This window comes from Melopsittacus undulatus, chromosome 4, assembly GCF_012275295.1.
Source record: "Melopsittacus undulatus isolate bMelUnd1 chromosome 4, bMelUnd1.mat.Z, whole genome shotgun sequence".
In the NCBI taxonomy this organism is placed as follows: domain Eukaryota; kingdom Metazoa; phylum Chordata; class Aves; order Psittaciformes; family Psittaculidae; genus Melopsittacus; species Melopsittacus undulatus.
Window position 1 is genome coordinate 82,286,164 of NC_047530.1, and position 17,044 is coordinate 82,303,207.

Consider the following 17,044-nt stretch of genomic DNA (forward strand, 5'->3'; position numbering starts at 1 on the left):
CTGAATCCCCTTTTACATTAACATAAGTTACAGTAGCTCTTAGAATTTTCCAGTCACTGGCTTTGGGTCACTCCAGACCCAGCGTGTGGATACCTGGCTACAAGGATGACACTGTAATCTTTAAAAGATAACAGTAAAGGAGATGAATTAAAGAGAAATTTCATGTTGTAGCTTGAATCAGTTCTCTACTATTCTGTAGCCTTTCAAAGAGATTCAAGTGCCACTGAGAAATCTGAAGCTCAATCAAGTCATGTTCTTAAGATTATATGGAAAAATAACAGGTTAGCCAATAGTATCAGTCATACTTTTTATTTTGAGTACGTATGTCTACAATACTTGGAATATCTTAACTAATAAAAACTGTAATAGCAACTACCATTAGAAAGCATGAAGTATTGTCTCACACTTACCATAACTATGTGCATTTAATAGCTTGTCCTAGAGTCAGAAATAGCTTTCACCTCATACATTTCCATGTTTAAGTCAGAAGAAAAATTAGGAATCAAAGGCACATCCAAGATTTCTTGGGTTTCACAAACATGCATAATATCTCAGATTAAGAAAATTTAATGAAAGAGTAACAGCCTATGCAAACATCAGGTGTAGAGTCACATGCTAAGAACATTTTAAGGCATAAAGTAAATGACCAGATAAATGTTCTATTTTGTGATGCTTTTCCTTCTGCTTCCATTCACAGATAGTTTTATTCTAATCTCCTTAACATACTGACTTACTTCATTTGTTTATGGATATTTCAGAGCACTTTGCACAAGGCATTTTGATCACAGCAGAACGTCCTCTACCAGAGGAGTACCAAAAGTACCAGACCCTGTTCTAAGGGGACTTCACAATAGCTACAGGTCTAATTGATTCTTATTCAGTATACTGCTGGTTTCTTTACAAGTCAACAATTATTGTGGAAGGGCCTGAGCACTGTTGCAGATGACAAAGGTGTCAGGATTGTTTATATCATCTACCAAACTGTCATATACTTTAATGGCATCCCCCTCCACTGCTGGTGGCGTAATATGAGTTGCCTTTAATGTATAAGCCTGTTAATACCTCAGCCTCAAATACATACATTTTAGAGTCTGTTTCCTGTGTGTTTTTACCCTCAATTAGACTTTTCAGGTTCCTTTTAAAGTAGATGCCAGCTCCATATTTTTGTTCTGGAAAAAGAAAAATTTTTAGAATAAAAGCCTTTAGTGGGGTGGTGGTACTAAAAGTCTGCTTCTCGATTCAGTATTACATGTTATTGCATTTACATTACAGCTGAATGTGTGCCATCCTCTCACAAGGAAATATGCATTAAGTGGCTCTAATGCTAGCACTGGCCTTCCACTGGAATCATGAGCAGTGACAGCTGATGGCCATTCTGATTTAACTGCTGCTCCAGCGAAGACCATTCAGATTTAACTCTTAATCCAGTGATAGAATCATCAAGGTATAATGTATTTATATAAACACTTCAGTCAGCGTGTACTAAGGACTCTGATAAGGCAGTAAGATTTTAATGTAAACTACAAAATATAAGCTTTGAGATTTTTAAGAAGGATGCTGTATAAAAATGCTATTACTGTATGGCCTGGAAAAGTGCAAAGAAATTAAATGAGACCATCATCCTATTTATTACTTTGAAAGGGTGAAAATGTGCCATATATATGCATAGACAAGGAAAGGCAAACCTCCCTTTTTTGAACAGTTTATTGTCTGAAATCCCAGTTATGCATTCGACCAGCAAAATATCAGACCCTTCACCTACTGCAGAATGAAGCACTAAATGCTTATCCCTTCCATTTCTGGAAATGTCTGTCTACTACAATACTTCATAGACACCACAACTTTCTTCCTAAGCATACTCTAGTTTGAATGGCAGTCTGCTCAGTCAGATTCTGACCGCACCTGATCTGAGCAGGAGGTTAGTCTAGATGACCCTCAGAAGTACCTTCCAGCCTCAATTAGTCTGTGATTCCTTTGAACATGTTTTAAAACATCAAGCTGCAGCAAGTAAGTAGAGATGCTGACTTCTGACTTTAAAAATTGACACAATAAAAGAAAACGTGGACATGACATTATGTGTATGTATATTCTGTCAGCAGTGTCTGCTAGGCTAGAATCCTGCTTGTCCTTCCAGAGCCTTACTGACTTTACAGTATCAGGAAGGAAAATCCAGGAAAATCTTACCACCAATAAAAAAGTAAGCTCATACAACTCTAAATGCAGGTAAGAAACAGTTCTTGTTTAGGAATGCCATTTTTTCTGATTTTAATCCAACTTTACTAGTCAGTCACTATGTTCATTTTGATTAAAGATGCCAAAGCAAATTATTACCTGTTGGTGGAGAATACATCCTGTGAAACCCAGTCTGGCACACCAAGCCACAGAACTGCACTGGAACATACTGGTTCAACTTGTGTGTTACTTGGTAGGTATAATGGTTTTCTTCTACTTTTTTCTTCATTTGTTGGAATGCAGCAGATAAAAGAGGATTATGTATCTTTTCAATCTGTAACATAAATAATAGTGTAGTGTAAGCAAACAGAGACCAATATCGATGAAATTCATGAGTGCTCTTGGTCAGGCTATGTTCTATAGTGGCAGAACTTTTGATTTAGCTTAAAGGCACTGGCCACAGAGCAGATCAGGTATTTGAAGTATGCAACTGATCCACAGAAAAAGAATCACACCACTATTCCATGTCCAAGAAGAAAATAGACATGCTGCATTAGTGTCCTGGAATATTGTGCTCATTCTAACATACCAATCTCATCTTTCTCTAGAGTCCTACAAAGGAACATTTGAAGCATGAAATAAAAAATATAATATACAATACAGTTAAAAGGACTTCTCAGAATTTAACCATGCTTTTGGAGTTGTATTTTGTTTTAAAATACTTTTTATTAGCAGTAAAGACTACATCTGTTTTAAGGATTAGGCTGATTTGATCTCAACTTTTAAAAGCAATATCTTGAAATAGTTCACCTGAGGTTTTTAAGCATGTTTGGTTCAAATATATCAGCTGAGATTTATTTTTTTCCATTAATACCCTCTTTACCTTGAGAACACAAAGCCCAGCTTTTTCAAACTCTTTCTCTCTGTCTTTAAACTCCTGAAGGTGTGATTCTACCAGTGAAATCTGGATGCACTTAGTAGTATTTGTAGTATTAGTAGTATTTGTCTTGTGAAGGTGTCCTTCTGCTTGGCCTAGGTACAAATAAGGGAGTGAAATTTTCATAGGTCATAATATCTGAGGTACAGGCAATGAGGAGGGATCCAGGGATCCAATACTTTAGTTTTGTAGTTTGGTTAAAAAGAAATAATGTTAAATATTCTCTGAAGTAATGCCAGAGGCTAATACCAAAAGAGACTTTTTTTTCCTGTATTTATTAAAGAAACCAGAGAAAGAGGGAATAAAAAAAAACCCAAAAAACAATTTATCTTCTCCATTACATCTCTCCACAGCCCAACTTTTATATAATGGTAACTATTGAATGACTATACAAGCATGAGACAAAATTGATCACTTGATAGAAGTAGTGCATTACAGAAAGCTATCAGCTTAATCATAGAATGATATAACAGTTTGGGTTGGAAAGGGCCTTAAGATCGTCTAGTTCCGACCCCCCTGCCATGGGCAGGGATACCTCACACTAAACCATGTCACTCAAGGCTCTGTCCAGACTGGTCTTGAACACTGCCAGGGATGGAGCATTCACAACTTCAGCAACCCATTCCAGTGCCTCACCACCCTTACAGTAAAGAACTTCTTCCTTATATCTAACCTGAACTTCCCCTGTTTCAGTTTAAACCCATTGCCCCTTGTCCTGTCACTGCAGTCCCTAATGAAGAGTCATCTCCAGCATCTCTGTAGGCCCCCTTCAGATACTGGGAGGCTGCTATGAGGTCTCCAAGCAGCCTTTTCTACAGGCTGAAACAGCCCCAAATTTCTCGGCCTGTCTTTGTATGGGAGGTGCTCCAGCCCCCTTGTCATCCTCAAGGAAAGTCAAGGACTCTACAGAACAAGGCCAAGGTGGGTCCTGCAACAAGGGTTCAGCTGCAGCTAACAAAAGAGCTCAGCAAAGGTATGTGTTTATCCAGTGTGTGCAAATCTTGTCAGTCACCAGTGGTCAGGCTGTAAAGTGATGCTGTCCTGGAGGAAGCCAGTTAGAGTTGGCTATACAGTGATGGCCAGCCCTTCTATAAGCTGTGCCCAACTGGAAAGGTAACCAACAAGAAGGTAACCAAAGCTAACAAATGATCTTTCAGGGGCTCACAGATAGAAGTACAGCAATATTAGTAATTAAAGCTATTCTCAGTATGTGTGTGAACTGAATGCATATCTGTCTGCTCTCAGCAATACACAGATAGATGTTGCTTCATACTTGACCTTATTTAGGCACGCACTTTTCTTACTTCATTAGACACTTCTTAACATACCCATTAAGTACAGCAGTCCCTTTTGTTTGGCTGTAGTCTCTTCTTGTATATGAAGCAGTAATTTTTCAGTTGCAAGCACCGCATCAATCACAGCATCAGGAGGGCCACAAAATTCCAGTCTTGCTTTTCCATCTCACCACTTCTGATACACATACACTAGAATGATGCTTTTGAGATAGATCTGCAAACTCCTTTCTACCAAGGCTAAAAATGTAGTTGTTTTCAATAACAGCATAGTGACTTCCCTCAATCTGTATCATGCTTTGGATCCATAATTCTGCCGCTTCCAATGCCACATGTATGTTCCCTTTAAGTTCAATAGCAGACTCATTATTTGCAGCCTCTTTTACACTTTGACTCCCTGACTCTATACCTGAAAGAAAAATATTTTTCTTTGTAGAAGTGCACTGCAAGAGTGAAGAGCTTTCAAGTGCTGTCACAATTTCCTATGTGTAATCCAAGATGCAGTGTGCAGGAAACACTGCTCATCTGGTATGCTCAAAGCAAAAGAGAGTTTGGATACCAGGAGATAAGCTTTCCAGGAAAAAAAAAAAACAGCTAAACAACAAAACCAAACCAAAACACACATACAGAATTTGTTTGCCTTCCACTAAATGACTTCTAACAGGTTAAGCAGAGACAATGATTTTTATGTTTAAAATCTGAAAAGGGAATGGCCAGTTCCATTGCCATCAATGTAAAAATACAAAGCGCTCACATTTTTGCCTCCTCCTTCCCCCAAGACACATATGCAAACACTTGAGTTTTTTCTAAAGGAAGGTGATTTCAGATTCTCAAATCTGGAATGCTCATTTACTTGAAATGCCCCTTCTCCCCATTACTTACTCAGATGATCACTTTTGTTGTAATACCAATTTTTTCCCAGTTTCTGTGTCTCTGAATAAAATTTTCTCTGGAAAACCTTGGAAGAAAAACATTTAGGAACAGTTTGAAATCTCTGTTGTCAAATACACAATTTGTCTTTTCAAAACTCTAATAGATAAGCAGTTTACAGCTGCTTCCCCCCAGTTCTAAAATTATTGACAGTGGACATTTGTCAGCTTTCCCCCAAATTTTGTTGCTGACAATACCAAAAGCATTCCTATTCTACATCTCCTAAGGTAAGACACCCCTTATACACTCAATGGCACCTTTAACAACTGCTTGTTGTGTGGGATGGCTGGAACTCATGGAACCACACTAGACAAAGATGTTCATTAGCTGCAGTTTAATGCTGATGAATCCTTACTCAGTTTCAAAATCCAAACTATTCCCCTACCTTTACCTCAAAACTCTTCTTCATGATCACACATGGAAAGCCTCTGAGGGAGTGGATTTGGCATCTGGCAAATTGCCTCTTCTTTTTGCAGCAAAAAAAGTTTGATGTGCTCTGATTATCAAGGGATTAAGTGAGAAGCACATACATCTTTCTGTGGAGTTTATGAGACAGTTACAGAAGACAGATCTGATCTTGGAATTTCGAAATCATAGAATGGTTTGCATTGGAAGGAACATTAAAGATCATATAGTTCCAACTGCTCTCCACCTAGTTCTTGCACCAAGCTGAAACAATGAATGGTTGAAGTTAAATGGGGACAAAAGCAAGCTCCACTTTTATAGCTATCTAAAACACATGTGTATTAATCACATCAGCTAAATATTCAAGGTGGAAAATGGCCCACTGTAGTTAAAATTACCCACTGTCTGTTAGCAACCCTTCTATCACACTAGGTCATAAAACATGTTAATAGTGTTTTGCCCTAGGAACGTCATACAAAAGAAAATAATAAAATGGTTAAAGAAATTTCCCACGGAGGAATTAAGTTCATTCTTTAATGAGTTAAGAGTAGACTCTTATAAATTTGCTGACAGTCATGAGAATTTCAGAGCTCCTTCCCCTTGTTTATCAAAAGACAGGGTGATGACTTTGGGTTTAGTGAAGATAAATGAAGATCTGTAAAGATCAGTAATACCTGTTAACGAGAGAAACAGTTTCATTAATGGATTGGCTGCTTACAAACGTAAGTAGCACAGAATTCAGATTTCTTAATTTGTAGTCACCTATGAGAATATTTTTACAGTTTTGGGTTTTCATTATTAGTAGTTAATAACATACTTGCTACCTGATAGCCATCGTTGTCATCTGGGCAAAGGACAAACTGCACATCTACCTTTGTCTCAGGCTGAGCCCTTGCAAAATTTAAAACCTCTTCAATCATGATCTGTGCCACTATACCAATAGGCAGCATTGATGAGCAAATGCCATTTGCTGGAAAAGAAACTGAGGGAGATTGGCAGTCTCGAACATAATACAGGCATCTGGTCACTGCAGCTTTTAATTCCTACATGGAAACAACTGGTTTAGTCCCCACATCACTCAAGATGAAAATTAATTAAAACCCAATCAAACTGATTATTACCTCACACAGTAACACCGGGTGGTGGTATTGTGGCCATACAGTGTGCAGCACAAACTCACAGGGCAGATTATAGCCTCTTGTTCGTAAGATATTATAAGACAAAAGATCTTTAAGATGAGACTTAAGTTCATGCTGAAGAGCTGAACCTGCTTTTTGCAGCAGAGATCTTTCAACTGGAGAACAAGGCTCGCCATTCACAGATACAAAATTAACAACATCTGTAGTCTGGCAAAAAAGAGCAAAGTTTCAGTATAATTCAAGTTTACAATATGCAAGCTTTGCTACTATGGAGAGCACTCTTTCTAGGAACAATTAATTTTAAAAAAGAGTGGCTGCAGTACATCAGCTGTTTGAAAGATTCTCTTTCAAACACTGCTAATAAGCACTGCTTATTACTAAGGACAGGGCTGGAATACATCAAAGTATGCACATTCTGGTGGCAGTAAATGCCTACATTTTTTTCAGGGGCCAACAGCATGCACAAGACCCATTCCAGTCTTCTGAGTGTGTTCAGCAGAATTATTACTGCAGCTATGGAAGTGACCCATATGTGCCTCACCAAAGGCAATTCTGCAGTCAATTATCAACAAGCAGGAGAGAACTATGGCTGTGGCTATTATCCCAGTCCTTGCTGATGCTCCCCCTGTTACAGTAATCACCAGACTAGTGGGGTCAGTGCACACAGGAGAACTCCAAAGCTGTGGTTGCTTCAAATTCCAGTGGAAAGACCAGATTCCCACAGGTCTCTTGTATTTCAAATTAAAGATGTAAAATAAAAAAAAAAAAAACTTGTTTCCAGAATGCTGATAACAACAGTAGTTGTTCTAGGGTTTAATTGTTGAAGATTTTGTAGAGTTGTAAGACTTTGGAGCAGATTTTCCTCATAGTCTTGAAGGCATGTGGTACTTCCCAATCCTGTATAATTGCTTAATAAAATTCTCCCCAGTGTCAACTTTGCGATCTTTCACTGTCACATCACACTGCCAGGGATGGAGCATTCATAACCTCCCTGGGCAACCCATTCCAGTGCCTCACCACCCTTACAGTAAAGAATTTTCTCCTTATATCCAATCTAAACCTCTGCTGTTTAAGTTTCAACCTGTTACCCCTTGTCCTGTCACTACAGTCCCTAATGAATAGTCCCTCCCCAGCATCCCTGTAGGCCCCTTCAGACACTGGAAGGCTGCTAAGTAAATATTACTGCCTGACCGCTGGGTTCCTGCAGGAGGCGTTCTGTTGCAAGCAACTCCGGCTCAACTGTGGGTGGTAAACAGCCGGGAAATCTTACTTCTTCCCGCGAGCCAGTCCAGGAAAGAACGTTTTCTTTGGGGTTTTGCGTTTGGACTTCGGTTTATTCCCCAGGGACTAAAGCCCGGTGGCAAAGCTGGGAGGGAGGGGCCGGCGGGGCTTCGTACAGGGGCAGCCCCCCCGCAGCTCCTCTGACCCCCTAGGGGGCTGCCTCCTCCCAGCCCCGCTCTGTTACCTGGAGGATCCCCATTAATCGGAGCCGCGCGGCGTGGCCGTCTCCCCCTCAGCTTCGGTCGCGGGAAGGGTGCGGTCCCGAGCGGCGGAGCGGGAAACGAAAGCGAAAGCCGGCGGTGGTGGCAGTGGCATTATGGCGGTGTCGCCGCTGCTGGTGCGGCTCTGTCCCGCGCCCTACGAAGGCGAGAAGGTGTTGCTCAAGCTCCAGAGCTACTTCCAGTCAGGGAAGAGGTCGGGGGGCGGCGAGTGCGAGGTGCGAGCGGGCCCCTTGCCCAGCACCTATTGGGTACTCTTCCAGCAGGAGCAAGGTACGTACGGGCTTGGGGAGAGGGGCTAGGACGGGCGGTGCGGCTCTGAGGCGGCAGAACCCGCGGCTCCGCATGGTCCCGCCGCCCCGCATGGTCCCGCCGCGAGCACTGAAGGGGTGAGGACGCTGCTGAGCCTCGCCGCCCCGGAGGGCTGCTCGTACTCAGGGCCCGCGGCCGAGTGACCGTGTGAGGGGACTGGCCATGGCTGCCGTGGACAGCACTGGGTGGGCAAGGGGCAGGTGGTCTCTGTGACTACCATTTGTAGCCTTCAAGCTTTAACTTTATCAGCCTTGTCTGTCTGTCCCCAAATTACTGCAGATAAGAAGAGTGTGGAATCTCGCACGGATCACATTGTGGAAATCGGTGACAGGCAGCTGAAGATAGTCATCCAGCAGGGAGAAGACCAGAGCAAAAGCCGGTTTTCAAAGCAGGTATTCCCTAGCTGCCCCATCCCCTCCAGCTCTTCCCCACCTCCTCAGCTGGAGCAGCAGGAAGCCAAAGGCCATGGAGACACAACAAGAGAAGTCATTACCAAAAAGGTATGCCAGGAAGAGCTTGTAGTTTCACAAGTCCTTTGTGTTTCTTTATGTTGTGCTTCAATATTTCATGACAAGTATATTCATTCATGTCACAGAATGTTTAATGTCAGTTACATTATCTTAGTCAATAAAATGGGGGCAAGGAATGACTTTGGAATGGTGTAACACAGGTCATCCATACATGCTAATAGGCAGCACGTTCTCCAGCATGGCTTTAGTATATGCCAACCACTGTTTCTCAAAGCAGGTAGGTTTCAGGAAATAGAATGCACTGAGGATTGCTCCCAAAAGGTGGAAGAACTGTATAAGATTTGGATCCCTCCCTGCTACATAGACCTCTAACACTATTTCAGCACATTTTGCACCTTCCAACAGCCCTAATTGCTTCCATCCTTTGCTTCAGTGTTAAAAATATCTACCCTGATTTGGTGCAGCACAGCAAACGCTATTTCAGACACTTTGAACTAGAAGTTATGCAGAAAAGACCAACTGTGCGTTAGGAACATGGGGTAGGGCCATGCTATGCGTTACATGATGTGAACGTGACTCTACAGAGACACTGATAGCTGCCCCCAAAGGGTTTACCCTGTTTTGTGTAGTATAACAGGTATAGCATGTGCTAACATAGTGGTTACCTTGCATCTGTAGCAGTGTACTGCAAATTTCTCTATCCTTCTGTCTGTGCAAAGTAAGGATGTGAACATCCTTGTTATTTTCCAGGATCCCATTTTCTGCCTTAACCCTGAGTTACTAAAACATGACTTTTTTAAAATATAATTAAAGAACAATGCGATATTAAATGTTCTGTTAAAACATCCTGTAGCTCTGTTGCTAGACACTAAGGGGACAGGCAGTTTCTTTTAGGGAACCTTGGCAGAATGGTGATGGCCCCCAGTTATAGTTACAATTAAAGTTTTATTTTTTTAACAGGATTTTATGATTTACATAGCATAGAATTAATGATCAGAATAGCACAGGATTTCTACATGCAGAATCCGTGTAGGACAATTTTACAAATAGCATAGTACTGAATTTTACAGGAAATCTTAGCTTGTGGTTTCTAATCACTTCTGCAGGTCATGTCAAATCTTAGTACTTGGCTTGCTGTATTGATGTAACATATCTAGAGTTGAAAAAAACACATGGAAGTATAAGTCATTTGCTCAGTTCTCAGAAAGCGGAGAATGGTGGAGGTATCCCTGGCCACTGGAGGTTCACCGATCTCACTGTTCAGGAACAGTTGTGATCCAGGTTCCCACGTGGGACTTGTAACTGCTTGATTTTGTAGACAGTGCTCTGCATGCTGATTAGCTTCAAGGCCAGTAAGGAGAGTAGTTGGCCTGGTGCCCAGGAACTTTGAGGGCTGTAGGGAGAGGAAGAAGTCTGTTTGCTCCATCTACTTGGTGCACAGAACCTTCAGGGCCTGATAATGAGAGGGGAAAGTGACCAGCTTAGTTACAGAGAATGGCTGTTTGTCTTATTAAATGGCATTAGTTATGCTAACTGTATAACTGGAAGTCAGGAACAGAGGATACTGGTCACAGTCTCATAGTAGCAAAGTTATTGTCTTTGCTCCTGCAATGCTGATGACATTCATAAGTTCCATTTTTGCTGCTGACTTGGAAGCAAATTTCTTTACTTACATATGTGTAATGTCAGTATACATGACAGAAGAGAAATAGTATGTGCAAATGTGTCTGTAGTAACCTGGCCCCACTGAAATGTACCAGACTTTTTCCTTACTGAAAATATAGAAGCAGCAAAAAGACAACCTTAAAAAAAATAAATACTGATTTCTTCTTATGTGTTTAGATATTTCTTACAGTATCTGCAACTCTGAATACCAGTATGTTCACTGAGCAGCAAAGGAAGAGAATTACTATCATATGTCCAAATTTAAAGAGAGAAGGAAATGCTGATATTGATGGATCTGAGAAACTGACGGGAGATTTTGCTGACATTGAAAAAGCTTATTGCTACTTTGAGGATATCCTTTCAGGCAATGACCCAAACCTTGATTTTTCACATTCTGAAAGTAAGAATGGCTTGAAAGAGGAAAATGGTCTGAATACTGAAGAAGTGAATGAGTTTACAGTTCCATCAGCTCTCTATGAATATTTCAGTCATACCTGTAAAGAGCAAATCAAAGAACTACGTGAACGTTTTGGGGTGTGTATAACAAGTAAAGATCATTACAATGGAAATACATCCGTAGGCTTAATTTCTGATAGAAGTCCTGCATCAATACAACAAGCTAGTGATTTTTTTATCAGAACTTTTCAGAAAAATGTGGAAAACCTGAGACAGGAAGAACTTCCTGTTGCAAATAGCTACACATTAAGTGAGATAATAGCAAAATTAAATGCTAAGTTTAGTAATCTTCTTGCCAAAGAGGAAGGGAATCAGTTGCTACTTCGTGGTCCTGCGAGTGAGATTTTAGCTGCCAAAAATATTCTAGCAGAGGAAGGTGAAAACAGCCAAGCTGAAAGAAATTTGAAAATGTCATCTGAACTGTACAAATACAGGAATGGAATTGAAGTTGATGCTTCTGTGTTTAAGTTGTTGGAGACAATATTAAGCAAAGAAATTGAAGACATTAAAGACAAATTTGATACCACAATTGAAAAGAGAGATATTTCATATGACCAGAAGATGCTGATAATATTTAGGCCCAGGATCAAAACTTTTGATATGTCTTCACATGCTACTGAATGCTTCATCAATGCATTTCAGAGTGCCTTTGCAATGTTAAGAGAAAAACTCATCAGCTTGAAGCTTTCAGAAGGTCAGAAGAAAGGATTAAATATGTTACTTAATGGGAAACAATTGGAAAATCTGCATGTAAAGCTTAAGAAGGAAGAAGACAAATTGATGTTAATTGGCTTGCCAAACCATCTTTCTGATGCTGAAAAGTATGTTATGAACTTTCTTTCCATCGAAGACTCAACACAAAGTAAAAATAGGACACCACTGACCTCTGATCTCAGCTATCAAGAAGATACAGGAGCATCTGAGAAGAAGTACAATGGCAGGCAAAAGAATAATCTTACTTCTGAAGGACAGGCTAAGGCAAAGACAGAAGAAAATGACGAAGACACGTGTCCAATTTGCATGGAGATAATTAATAACAAAGAAACGCTTAGAAAGTGTAAACATGCATTTTGCAAAAGTTGCATCGACCAGGCCATGACTTACAAGCAAGCTTGTCCTATTTGCAATACTTTTTATGGAGTCATGAGAGGAGACCAGCCAGAGGGGAGAATGTCAAGTAGAACTCTGTCTTCAGCTCTCCCTGGTTATCCCAGTTGTGGTACTATTGAGATTATATATAATATGCGAGGTGGTATTCAAACTGTAAGTATAAAGATTTATAAAAGAGATTTTTCCCACAAAAAAAAATATTGAGCATAAAATTAACTGTTTTCCTATCATTTTGATGCACTTCCAGGAGAGACATTTCTTTGTTCTGTACAAATCTGCAAGCACTTAATTCAGTATTTTTGGGTGCAATTAAGTAAGACAGTAGGAACTAAAAGTTAAATAGTAGCCATTCTATTTGCAGCAGGACAGAGCTACCTGTCTGTAGTTTGCACACTGGGGATAACTGAACTGAAATCTATGGAGTAATATCATTTAAACAACATTTTGTGAGTATAGTGAGCATTTTCGTGGGAATTCTCTTAGCTGCAGACACCAATGGGCCAAAATGAATAAAGGGCTGGCTTGTAAGCTTTTCAGGTGAGATATCAGCATATGTTGTGTGCTGAAGAGTCATGGCTAAGACTAAAAAGGGGATAAATGAAGAAGTCGGGGGTGGGGTGACATGCATTTCAGAGAGCAAAGCTGAGAAAACAAATTTTAAAATAACAATGGATACATGAGTGACAACAAGAAAATGTGAATGAAACTTCTATGAAAAGAAATCATCTAATGAAAAAACTTCTCAAAATCAGTCATCAGTCATACTATGTCCTCCTCAATCAAAGACGGGACAAAAAGTATTGCAAAAGCTGGGATGTGTCATTTTCATGCTGTCAAACCATTTATGATATAAATGGGTTTGGGTTTTTTTTTTTTTTTTTTTTTTTTGCAAAACAGAACAACCATCCAAACCCAGGGAAACATTATTCTTCAACTCGTCGAAAAGCCTATTTACCTGACAATAAAGAAGGGCAAGAAATTCTGCAGCTCCTCAGAAAAGCCTTTAACCAAAAACTGATTTTCACAGTGGGGGAATCACGTACTACTGGTGCAACAGATGTTATCACATGGAATGATATTCACCACAAAACTTCTATGGTGGGAGGACCTACCAAGTAAGTAGTCTTCTCTTTATGTAATTTTATTGCTCTTCATATAATTTTATTTATTAGATGAGTCAGGAAGGCTACCCTCAATATTTTCCATGTTAGAACATTCAGATTTTGTCATTGACAAAGTGACTGTGGAATGCTCTATGGATCCAGACTTGAATGACCTCACCAGTTTGGACAACTGAACAGTCCAAGCAGCTGACCAGGATGACCTCAGGCTTCTGTTGCCCTTCAGGCCACCAGTGAGCTGTGTAAAGCACCTACTCAGTTAATAACTGCTCTGGTTAGAGACTACTTATAATACAGGAGAGCAAGCTCTTGATAACAGTGAAGGTTGGACTTCTGATCCTGGCCTCTTCTGTTACCTGCTGTTTTGCACCAGGAGGTGCTGGTCTGTTATGACCCCAGTAAAGACAGGACTCGGACTCTGTAAAATGTGATTTGAAATTCTACATATGAAGGCTAACAGCAAGAAAAGATTGTAGTATAGATATGGTTCTGTTCTTTTAGATGCTATGAACCCTGAGTTGTACAGCATTTAGTGGGCTTCCGATCAGAGCAGAGGATGCCATGCCAACCACATCCATACAGGGGGTTACCTTATTTTGGTCGTTCGAGCTATTATAGGATTTTCTTAGTAGAAGAGAGACTCTGTTCAGTATTTCTTGAGGACTTGCTGCCCTTCTAGATAAAGGCAAGGATACACAGGTCATGTAATCACCAGGATCAGCTGGGAGCTGCCCGAGTCTGTCACACAGCCATGGGATGTGCACAGCACAACACAGCCCTGAAGGTGATGCTTCACATCTAGCACAGCGCAGCATGGCACAGGCCTGGGCCTGCCCCAGTGAACTGTGGATCACTAATTCCTCAATGTATAACAGCCTTCTGGTCCACATCACTACATTCCACCCTTAATGCACATACCATTGGCCATTCTGAAAGGTATGATTAACTGCAGGTAATATCAGTAAAATTTAGCTCCTGGGAAAAGTCTTACAGAGACAAGTGGAAGCCTTGGAACAATCCTTTCAAGCTTGTTTAAACCTCTCAGGGGCAGGTGTCTTCTTGCAGGCTCTAAAGGTTATGTCTAGATCCCCTTTCTTGGGCTAGGATCATAAAAGGACAGTAAGTATCAGTTTTACTTCATCGCTTCCTTTGCCCAGCTGCTCACCCTTGTTATCATTTGCTTCATACCTACTTTTGGTGATGCACTACTTAAAATCCAGAGGTGCTACTATATTTGTGTTTTGGATGCTCACTTGGATATGCTTTACCTCTTATTTCTACAAAGATGCATGCCCAAGTGCCCTATCGTTTTCAAGTGAGACAGCAGGCAGCTTTGAAAACCAAGTTCTTGGTGTCAGTTTGGGCAACCAAATTCATCAGTTCCTTGTCTTAAGTTTTTAGCTTTACTGATGTATTACCTCTCTCATCTGCAAAATAGGATCTGTTTTCTCTGTAGATTAAGAAGGAAGTACATAAAATTTGTTAAGTGTTCTAAGAGATTTGGATGAGAAGGTTTTGTAGAACTGTGAAGTGCTTCATTGCAGAAGTATTCTTTTTTTCTTCTCCTAGCTTTGGTTATCCTGATCCTGATTATCTGCACCGGGTTCGATTGGAATTGAAAGCAAAAGGAATTGAATAAAGGAATTTATCAACTGTCGATCCTTAAGTGTAGTAACTAAAAATGTAGCGGTTAATTTACTATACAATCACTAAGAAGAAATTACTTTGTAAAACTGCTGTACTTAAACCACTTGTATTTCACAGTCAGCTAAGAAAAGTAATCATTTTCATCAAGTGATACATGCTCTTTTTACACATCGTTTACTTCCTCAAATAATGCTTCTCTAAATGTGTAGCATTTACAGAATTTGGGTCTTGTGAGTGCATTATCAGTACTCATTGCACTTGTCAGATTTCAAATTGTGTATCTTATTTTACCAGTGAATCTGATCTGCACTTTTTCCCCCACAAGTCCTCAGCCTGATCACTACTAGCTTTTATTTGATAAAATACTTTAGCTTTGTGTTATTACATCTGCCGTCATGGATAACATCAAGTAACTCACCTGCCTAGAAAATTTCTATGCAGCCTTTACAGCATCCGCTGTGATCAGGCTGTGATCTTTCACTTATTTTTCTTTCCAGGGTAGAAATAGCAGTAGTTGTTTGGGGTTTACACATTAAATTAGCGTGGATAATTTATAAGGGGGTATGTGGATGCTGCTGTGGTGGTTTTAACGTGTAGGAGTGCTAAATGCTGAGGCACATTTGAGTGAATGGAAAGTAAATGGTGCCTGTGGCCATCTCTGATCAGGGGGTCCTGGTTCTGTGCCTTCCATCCTGTTTGAACTTAAATACAACTTTTACATCAGCTTTACAACTATAAAACTGTATCCTTCCCATCGGTTCTAATATATGCTTTAAATTGTATAACAAAGACACCTTGTTGCTGTGCTCTTTACAGTCTAAATAGCCTTGATAATTACCTTTGGGCGGGGGGAGTGTAAAACAAGTAACTTTTGCATAGTGCAGCCATAATTTTTAGTTAGTTAAACCATTTTTGTAAGGCTATTGAATATAACTAATAAATAAAATATAAAAATACCATCTGCCCAGTTCTGCATTCTCCTGTACAGCTTTCCCATCCTGTTTTAAATAAGTATAGTTGTTCTGGTTTGGGTTTTTATTTAGGAATTTACCACCAGCACCACGACTTGGGGTGATTTGGACCCCATGCCACCTCCTTTCTTCTTCTCTTTATTTTAGGTTCCCACATTGTAAATAGGCAGTATTACTTTACCTCCCTGACTTTCATGTGTCATAATATCAGCACTGTTTGGTTTCCATGTTACAGTATCTTTCAGTATCTTTTCTACTGTGGTTTTATCACATTTGTTTTCACATTTTACACTATTTCACATTTCCTCCTTTTCTGTGCAGTAAGATATAAGCATTCCAATTGTTTCTAAATGGCTGTGCTTTTCTGCACAGTGAAACAAGCTGTGAATGTCAAATCTCCCCAGTTTCTTTCAGTTGCTAGTGTTGCTTTCTGTCCCAGTTAGCCAGTTCTTCAGTGTTGGGCTCCTGTCTGATAACTCCCTGGCTCCCATTTTATCTGTGGAAAAGTTTTCAGGCTGAGTTTTGCAGTGAAGTCCTGCTGACTGTCTCTGAAAGCTCCCAGACCTTTATCCTATAACCAGCTGTACCATTTATGAAGAAATTTACTTGATCTGCTTTCAAAGTCAGATACTTTGCTTGGGTTACAGCAAGAGAGGAGAGAATGTGCCTGGGCAAACTGTTGAGAAAACAGTAAATTAAGAAACAAAATATTAATGGCCCACAGAGAAACAAAGGCATCCCTGTGGGCCCACTCAGCATATCTAACTGCCGCAGAATGGACTCAGTCAGAGACCAGTATGATCAGGCAAAAAGCCATTTATTGCAAAGCATTAACTCCTTATATATTGCTTACACACACCTACAACAATTTGGCATATCATGATTGGATACTTGTCTTGAAGACCCTTAGTGACTAAC

The 17,044-nt window shown here is 40.2% G+C and overlaps 2 protein-coding genes across 2 annotated transcripts; one reads left to right on the top strand and one right to left on the bottom strand.

Annotated features, from left to right (window-relative positions):
* Positions 1–854: 854 nt before the first annotated feature.
* Positions 855–8,355, bottom strand: PARP9 (poly(ADP-ribose) polymerase family member 9). The gene is given in 9 exon segments (XM_031053391.2): positions 855–1,026; positions 1,028–1,169; positions 2,332–2,506; positions 3,056–3,204; positions 4,438–4,571; positions 4,573–4,883; positions 5,717–5,759; positions 6,517–6,779; positions 8,341–8,355. Coding segments are annotated over 9 exon segments (1,404 nt in total).
* DTX3L (deltex E3 ubiquitin ligase 3L) lies at positions 8,168–15,944 on the top strand. Its single transcript, XM_031053058.2, has 5 exons — positions 8,168–8,647; positions 8,966–9,186; positions 10,999–12,540; positions 13,285–13,502; positions 15,078–15,944. The coding sequence occupies exons 1-5, from the start codon at positions 8,473–8,475 to the stop codon at positions 15,145–15,147; spliced, it is 2,226 nt and encodes a 741-aa protein (XP_030908918.2). The 5' UTR covers positions 8,168–8,472; the 3' UTR covers positions 15,148–15,944.
* The last annotated feature ends 1,100 nt before the right edge of the window (positions 15,945–17,044 follow it).